Raw genomic sequence first — 8,835 nt, forward strand, 5'->3', positions numbered from 1 at the left:
TGGCACCAAGATGCTGAGACTCCAGAGGCCCAGCCAGAAGCCCACCACGCTGTGGCGCTCCAGCTGTGGCAGTTTCTAAAAACAGCTCTGGGCAAGATGAAGAATCAAGGATCCTCAGGCACTTGGCCCTCTTTCCAGGAGCGCGGGATACAGCCAACACTCGCTCACTGTGCTCCCTGCAGGGGTTGGGGAGGCACTCCAGGCAGCAGGCCTCTTTTGTTGAAGGAATTTGGGACTTGGGCCTTTGGTCCAGTTTACCTCCAGAGCAGGTCCAGGCCAGACCCCTCCTCAGCAGATGAAGGCATCTTCACCATATCCTGCCAAACTTCTTCACCGATGCTGATGCAGAAGTCACATGGGATCAGAATCCTGGTTCACCTCTGCTAGAAACCATCACGTTGACAGAGGATTTCTTTTACTTTGTCCACAATGGTCTTGACCTCAGCCATGGCTCCCAGACCTGAAGAACAAAGTTCTGTGGGGACGTTGCTCACCAGACAAGCCAACAGTGTCCACAGCCCCCACAGGACTCGTGTGAGAACTCCACCCACCCAGCACCAGTGGCATGAGAGAGCCAGGACTGCTTCTGCCTGAGCTGGACCCACCAACCCCCCTTCAGACACACGTCCAGCGCAGGCTAAGGAATAACACAGTAACTACACCAACACCAACTACATTACTACTGTATACACGGGACTATACTGAATACTCTACAGATTCATCTCACTTAATCCTAACAACTCAGAGGGAGAGATTATGAATCCCATTTTCCAGGTAAGAAAACTGAGGTTAGGGAACTGCTGTGCCAAGGTTACTACTGATTAGGATTGTAACAGATCTGACCCCACAGCCAAGCCTTTTCTTCAATCCTGAGTTGTGAGAATGGACAGTAGACCTAGCACGGTACGCACCCTGGTCTCCACACACCAGCTTCTTGCTCACGCAGGGGATCTCGATGTAGCCGAAAGCCTTAAGCTGGCCCACTTGCTGTGAAGTAATCGGGTGCTCCCACATAGCGGTGTTCATGGCTGGACAGAAGAGCAGCGGCTTGCTGTGGTCCCACGCCCGGACGACACAAGTCTGCGAAGGAAGTGAGCTGTATTTTTCACCTGCCACTCCTTACAGGCTGTTCTAAATCCTACACACTGTTCTCCGCAGCTCCAGCTATTGATGTAGAATTCAAGGAGCTGCTTCCTGTCCCTTTAGCGGTGAGCTGTGCCCCCGCTGCCTCTCTCCCCCTCCCCACAGACATCAAAAGAGGTGGTAAAACAGTGCCCTCAAAGTAGACCCTACACTGTTCATCATCTACTCAACACAAGCTCTACCTCCATGCCAAACAAAGCCTGACTAGGAAACATTCTACATGTGACAAAAACCTTTTGACAGATTTTATCTCATGAACTCTCATGGGAACCCTGAAAAGAAGGTGCTGTCCCTGTATCACAGATGGCAAGAGGCAGATAGGTGTGGGAGGTCACCCAGACAAGGGTGCGAGGCTGAGCAGGCACATGGCCCCTCCTCCACACTAACAGCCTCCTGGCCTTCAGCTCTGCAGTCATTACGCCTGAGAGAAAAAACAGAAAAAGGACCAGAGACCTTAGGCCCATGGTTAGGAACCCAGCGCTCTGAAATCACACAGACTAGAGTTCAAACCCTGGCTGTGACATTACCACCTATGAGAACTTGGACAAATATCTTAATGCTTGAAGCCTGAGCTTCTTCACTACACAAGACCCCCTCAAATCCCTCACAGGGTGGTGTGAGAATGGAGGAAGAAAATGCTTATAAAGTGCTTAGCCCAGGACCTGGCTATAGAGCACAGCCTCGAGAAACAGTCGCTCCATTTATTACCACAGGCAGGAATTCTCGGGGCTGGAGGTTGCCTGGGAAGAAACAAACTATGGGCCCACAGCGGTGGGCCCTGGGCTCTGCCTGCTCCAGGTACTTCCTCCTGGGTTGTAGGTCCCTTGGGGAGAAAGGGGGAGTCACACTCTTCCTCTGAAGTGGAATTCATCTGGGAAAAGAGAGGAAGGGTCCAAGAGCAATGCCATCAGCAAGCTGGGGCCAATACCTGACACCCTTGGCCAATGCCTACCCTCTCTTGGGAACAGAAGAAGTGGGAGAGCAAACAGCCTCAGGATCTGGCTGATTGCATCATCCTGGACACCAGTGTTTGTCCGCCACCAAGTCCTCACAATACTGCAACCACGCTGTTAGGGATGGTTTCAGTCCCACTTCCTCCTGGCCGTGTACCACCTGCTGCTTCTTCAGAAGTTATGAGTATACCTAGACTACGTGCGGAGTTTCTAAGTGCCCTGAAAGCAAAGCAAACCAACCAGGACAGAAACTCCAGCACCTGCATCCCTTGTAGACCTAGCTTTCCCCACGTCATCTTGGAGCTCAGAGATTTCTGACTTGACCTCAACCCCTTGAAACTGACAGGCTGCAGGAAGGATGAAAGCAAAGTATTCATCCTCATGGTCAGTTCTGTCTGGACAGTGTGGGGTCCAGTGCCTCAGGCTCTGTATCAGGGACTCCACTCAGGCAGGGAGGAGGCCTGACTACCTATCAGGAGCCCAGCTTCCAGACAGACTGGGACCCAGAGCAATCACTTCCTCGTTGTGGATCCGATTCCTGTCTAGCTGTCTAGCCTGTCAGGTCCAGGGCTGAGTGCATGGGCATCAACCAGGTCAGGGTCTACAGGCTCATACCTAGCATGCTTTTCTAAGGCATCTCTGCATTTCTGAGCACAGAAAGGGAAATGACTGAGGAAGGGAGGGAGGGAGGGAGACAGGAGGGAGGTAGAAGAGTTAGCATCTTTTCAGTTATAGGAGAAAACATCTACTCAAAAGGACAGGGCCACAGACAATGACAGTAAGATCTGAGAATCCTCGAAAGCTTTGTGTCGAATAAAGCCCTGGTGCTTGTCTTAGGAACACAACCTTCAGTCAACTTAGATGAGGGAACTCCTAAGTTACCGAGAACTATGGAAGTTTTGAAGAACAAAGCTTTTGGAAGAAAGGGAGGAGCCCTTGGAGTGCAGACCCAAGCAGGGGTTCACCTCCCCAAAGTCCATGTGAACCTACTGGAAGCCAGGAGATTTGGTGAGACAGTGCTGGTCACACATAGCCAAGGCCCATGCAGCTGACAGTGGCAAGGAGCCTGATCTGTTCCTGTCACTTTCTTCCCTACCGGAAAGTCCATCTTAACAACTCTGTCCTCGGACTCTCCCTGCTCTGCACTCTCATATCACCCAATCCCAGCCTCACAATCTCTGTGCGGGTCTGCTTCTGGTCACCTCATGCTCTCGAAAACGATCCTCAATCACTATCAGCTTCTTCAAGAAGTGCCTTAAGAGCCCCTTAACAAGCATATGAGGAGACTAAGCTCGTGTCTGGTGCAATGACTAAGTGCTTAGCTATTAACCAAAGGCTTTGAGGAGAAATAAAACCTGTCAATCTGCTCCCATACAGATTACTATTTTGGAAGCTCTAGGAGGAAGTTCTAATCTATTTTACTCCACCCTACTCTATTATACCCCACCCTACTCTATCCTATCCTACCCTATCCTAACTCTATCTTATGGGGTTGGTGGTGGTTGTTGTTGTTGGTTTGACTCACAGTAACCCTATGAACAAAAGATCTGAACTCAGTCCTGTCCCGCGCCATCCTCACATTCCTGAAACACCAGCGACATTCAGCAGTCACCATGTCAATCCACTTGGTTAAGGGTCTTCCTCTCCTTTGCCGACCCTTCACCTTTCCCAACATCATGTCGCTCTCCAAGGAATAGCACCTCCTAGAAATACGTCCAAAATATGTGAGGCGAAGCCTCATCATTGGTGCCTCCTACAGCACTCCAGCTGCACACTCTCCAAGACTTATCTGTTCGTTCTCTTGGCCGTCCATGGGATGTTCCATGCTCTTCTCCAACAATACAGCTCAAAGGCGTCAATTCTTTTTCTGTCATCCTTATTCACTGTCCAGGTCTCGGATGCATAGCTAGTAATCGGAAAGACTATGGCCTGCACTACTCTTCAATAATTTGGAAAGGTCCCTAACTGCAGATTTTCCCAGTGCATTGTGTCTCCTTATTTCCTGACTGCTTGTACCAACAGTGTTAATTGTGGATCCAAGCAAGATGAAGCTGCTGACAGTTTCAATCTCCTCTCCATCCATCATGACACTGCCTATCAGTCCAGTGGTAAGAATCTTTATTTTCTTGACATTGAGATGCAATTCATACTGAAAGCTGAATTCCTTGATCTTCTGCAATAAGTTCTTCAAGCCCTCCTAACTTTGAGCAAGTAATGCAGGTTATTGATGAGTCTCCCTCCAATCCTGACGCCACATTCCTCTTCACAGAGTCCTCTTCAAAGGGTTGGTATGAGCCAGAATTCTGCTACTAACATATTTCACGCTTGACCCTCTAAAACATCCTCAACCAGCTTTTTTATATTTACTTTCTTCATTATATTAAATTTTGAAAGGCACTTTGCTGTTTGCAGAAGTAAAATTACCGATGACCTCATACATACATCATGCCTAGCACTGCTGAGGCATTGGTTCCATCGTTAAAGAACCAAGAAGGTCACTCACTGGGCATCAAGAATATGCCACACACCAGAGTACTTCCCCAGTGGGTAGGTGCGGTCCGTGTGCACAAGCGAGCCAATCACAGACTGCCAGCTTTCAGTGTGGGTGGGTCCCTCAGTGCAGGCTCATAAGGGAGGAAAGAGTTTAAGTAAATGGGCAGTAGGGAGGGAAAAAAGGAAGGATAGCAGTCCAACTCAAAGCATCCCAGAAAGATTATAGAAACAAAGGCAGCTCCTCTTTAAGGCCATTGTTCCCTAAGGTTCCTTAAGCCTGAAACAATCCCCATTTTGCACAGCTAGACTCTTCTATCTTCCATCTCTTACTCTTTCTTTCTCCCATTTCCCAACTAAATTTTTCTCAGATCTAGGAGAACAGCATCACAGCCAGTGGTTAAAACTACAAGAATCAAGAATGGAGAAGGTTACTTTTTCAAGAATATTTTCTCCTGGATCTTAGAGAAAATTCAGAGGGGGATAAAGGAGAAAGAAAGAGTAAGAGATGGAAGATGGAGAAGTTGATCCAGACCCTGGTGAGAAGGCAGAGCTGGGGAGAGGGGGTTGGAATGAAAAAGACAATGGAGAAGACTGAGGGGGGGCTCACATGGGCACCTGTCTGAGGGGTAAAGGGCATGAGGTGGGTACTACCCAGACATCACCATCAAGTGAAGTCAACCCATCAAGATCAGGCTGACCCACTTACCAATAAATAGATGTGGAAGAGGAGAGGTAAGGCAGACAGACTGGCATTCTCCCTCAGCAAACCTGGGGACCACAGTGATAAGTTTCCAAGGAAAGAACTTTGTCCACAAAATTCAGCAGCTCAGCAAATTGGGAGTGAGTCCCTGGGAAGGATGAGGGGACCAGGAAGTCACTCACAAGCAGGTTGTCACAGATGCCACTGGCCAGCTTCCCCAGAGTGTTGGCATCCAGAGGTGCTATCAGCATGAGGTCTGCCCATCTCCGCAGGTCAATGTGGAGAACTGGGTCAGAGCGGCAATTCCACATCTGGCAAGAAAAAAAGGAAATGGGGTGTCACGGTGCGGAGAAAATAGGGTAGATGGGACGGGCAGAACAGCCTAGGTACACCATCTGATTCACGCCGCTGCCCCAGGCCACCGCTGCTCCCTCTTGAAGTGAAGCAGGCGGGCACTGGTCGTGCAGCCAAGGGCCTGAGAGAAAGCAGGCCTGAGGAAACAAATGCCTCTTGTCTCCCTGAGCTATTCCCTTTATGGTTCGGTTTTCGAGAAAACTGACATCTGGCAGGGAGCTCCTGGCCTGTGGGCCTGAGGCGGATGCTTGGGTTGTCCAAGCCAATGGAAGCACTTGTGGTGGTGAGAAACGGTGGGGGTGGGGCAGGGAGGACAGCCCGGCCAGAAATGTTCTAGGGCTGAGAATGTTTAAAAATGCCTGGCAGGGCACCCCTGAGAGGCCCACACTCGCCGCATGGTGCACGCTGACTGGTGCCCACCCTCCGCGGGAGGGCAGAGGCAGAGTTGGCAGCGTGGGAAGTGAGGCGCTCCTGACAGCCTTGACGTGGGGAGCCATGTGGACGAGGGCGGTGGGAACAGAGCTCTTCTGTGGTTTCATCAGCCCAGATAAGTACAAGGACACTCAACTTTGGGCAAGGGGCCAAAGCTGAACTCTGCCTGAGGTGGGAGGAGACTGTGGGTCTCCCACAGGCCAGAAGCTAGACAGATGTTTTCCTCATTGCCTCTGCCCACTGGGCCCTGGCCACTGGTGTGAGCCGGGCCCGTCTGCTCTGAGCGCCAGGCCCCCAGGTGGCAGGAAGGACAATGGGACTCAGCACTGACCTCCCATTCATCAGCATCACTGTAGAGGGTGACAGGAACATCCTGGGGGCTGTAGAAATGTTTGGCTCGCTCAGTTGTGACTACTGCTACTTCCAGCTGTCACCAAGGAAAAAAAAAGCAGAGGGGGAGGAAAAGGGAGAAACTGTTACCAGAGCCACAAGCCAGAAGGCCACATGAGGGCCAGCCAGGCCAGCGCTTGCTTCATCGCTGGCTGGGGAGAGGATTTTCCCCTTTTTGGCAGCAGCGAGCCCCACATTTGCAAAGCAACTTCCGCTGTCACCCAAGGTCAGGCCTTACCAGGTGCTGAAGTTTCGCTTCCCCTTCTGAAAGAGGCTGTTGAAGAATGAGTCACCAACTGCCCAGAGTATATAAAGCTTCAGGCTCATGCGCTCAGGCAGAAGGAGGTCCCAGGCAGAGGCAGGCAGGCACTGAAAGGACTTCGAGGGAATGGTGTGGGAGAGGGCGCAGCAGGCAGAAGGAGGTCACTCAGGCCCACCCCAAGATGCTCACAGGCCGTGAGCTGTGGGCCACGCCACAGTCCTGCCCTCTGCAGGCCGAAGCACTGGGACTCATGTGGCAGAGCCCCTTCACTGAGCACTTCTAGGAACGCAGCCTCCTCGTGGGCTCAGGCTGCACACTGATGCCTTGAAAACCAAACTTGTGAGCCTAGGGCTCATAGGGCGAGAAGTACATTTACCTTGATGCTCCCCAAGTGAGGATTTACTAAATAAATGAATTATGCAAACAAGATTTTTAACCTTCTGGACAGCACAGATCGTGAGAAACACCACATTTTGGTGGAAAGGACACCTCATGAGCTGCCATCATTTGTAAAACGATATGTCAGACTAACAAGCCAGCAAACTAAAGGGGCTGAGGAGATGGCAGTCAGAAGGGGAAGGGTGTAGGAAGTCGCACCTTTAGGGGAACCACTGAGTCAGAGGCAGGAAGAAACAGCAGGGTGACACAAGTGTTGACCAGCCAGTGCTGAGGACATGAGCCACAGTGTCTGCACCAGGGCCAGCCTGCAGGCAGGTCTGGCTGGCCTGCACAGGACCAGGGGTAGGGAGAAGAAATTCCTGCTTTCTTTTGAAAAACTGAAAGCTCAGAGGATGTTGGGCCCACTTGACAACGACTTGCTGTGGCCTGTCACCCAACTATCCCCCCAAGGTACCTTTCTTCATTTGTTTCCTGCCTATCATGTGAAAAGATTACAGAGTGCTCTGCTCCGTACCTGAGAACAAACTCAGACCAGGAAGTGGGGAGAAAGGCGAACTGAGGAAGAATTTATAAAACACGGCCCTTCTTGGGGAAACTGGAGAGGTCTGGGGTCCTTAGCGCTACTGGAGAGCTATCTACTTGCCCATTCCCTTCACACTACCTCTCAAAATCTACCATTCCAACAGCTAATCAAAAGGCTAAGCATTTTCAGACGTTCAAACCCACCAGTGGCTCCTCAAGAGAACAATGGACAGTCCCCTCCTGGTAAGGTACAGTCTCAGAAACACATGGTGGATCACTAGAAGTTAGAATTGACTCACTGACAGAGAAGTGTGTCTTTAAAATATATGTATTTGTATACATTTCACTGGAAAAGATCCATATTCGTTCCAATTTAAAAAAAAAAGGGTGACCCAACAGAGTGTGGAAATTATCAAACAAGACCACTGATATCACATGCAAGCAAATTCCTGCAAAAGATTATTTTAAAAAAACAAACACAAAAACGACCGGAACTGTACATCTACCGAGGACCTAAAAGAAGTACAGGCTGATGCACATCCAAAAACTTCTCCAACAGGGTAAAAAGGGAAGCCACAGACTGGGAAAAAGTATTGAGTAATGACATGTCAGATAAGGGACTTATATCTACAATTTAAAAAATATTTGAGCACCACAACAAGATAAAGGTAAATACTACAAATGAAAACTGGGCACAGGATATGAACAGGCACTACACCAAAGAAGACATTCAGATGGCTAACAAGCACATGAAGAAATGTTCAAAATCCCTAGCTCTAAGAGAGATGCAAATCAAAACACCCCAGACAGAACAGCAAAATTTAACAGAACAGAAAGCAACAAATGCTGGCAAGGTTGTGGGGAAACTGGAATCCTTATTCACTGTTGGTGGAAGTGTAAAATGGTGCAACCACTGTGGAAGGCAGTATGGCGCTTTCTCAAAAATTTGCAAATAGAGATACCATTTGACCCAGCAATTCCACTACTGGGGATATACCCCAAAAAGACCATAACTACCACCCAAGCAGATATATGCACATCCATGTTTATCGTGGCTTTTTTCACAATAGCAAGGAATTGGACACAACCTAAGTGCCCATAAACAAATGAATGGATAGAGAAGCTGTGTATTCAAAACAACTATGAGATATCATTTCACCCCAGTCAAAATAGCAAGATTTAACAGA

General features: G+C 49.5%; 1 protein-coding gene across 1 annotated transcript in view; it reads right to left on the bottom strand.

The window, feature by feature from the left end:
• Positions 1–383: 383 nt before the first annotated feature.
• The window catches only part of PPCDC (phosphopantothenoylcysteine decarboxylase), a 38,703-nt gene continuing 30,251 nt past the window's right edge, over positions 384–8,835 (bottom strand). The window contains exons 2-5 of the mRNA XM_006888381.1: positions 6,407–6,502; positions 5,472–5,600; positions 912–1,080; positions 384–460 (exon numbers count right to left, since the gene is read on the bottom strand). Coding sequence (XP_006888443.1) covers positions 384–460; positions 912–1,080; positions 5,472–5,600; positions 6,407–6,502 — 471 coding nt within the window. The remainder of the gene's footprint in view (positions 461–911; positions 1,081–5,471; positions 5,601–6,406; positions 6,503–8,835) is intronic.

This window comes from Elephantulus edwardii, unplaced genomic scaffold (assembly GCF_000299155.1).
Source record: "Elephantulus edwardii isolate Elephantulus edwardi_28Jun2011 unplaced genomic scaffold, EleEdw1.0 scaffold00066, whole genome shotgun sequence".
NCBI classification, from domain to species: Eukaryota; Metazoa; Chordata; class Mammalia; order Macroscelidea; family Macroscelididae; genus Elephantulus; species Elephantulus edwardii.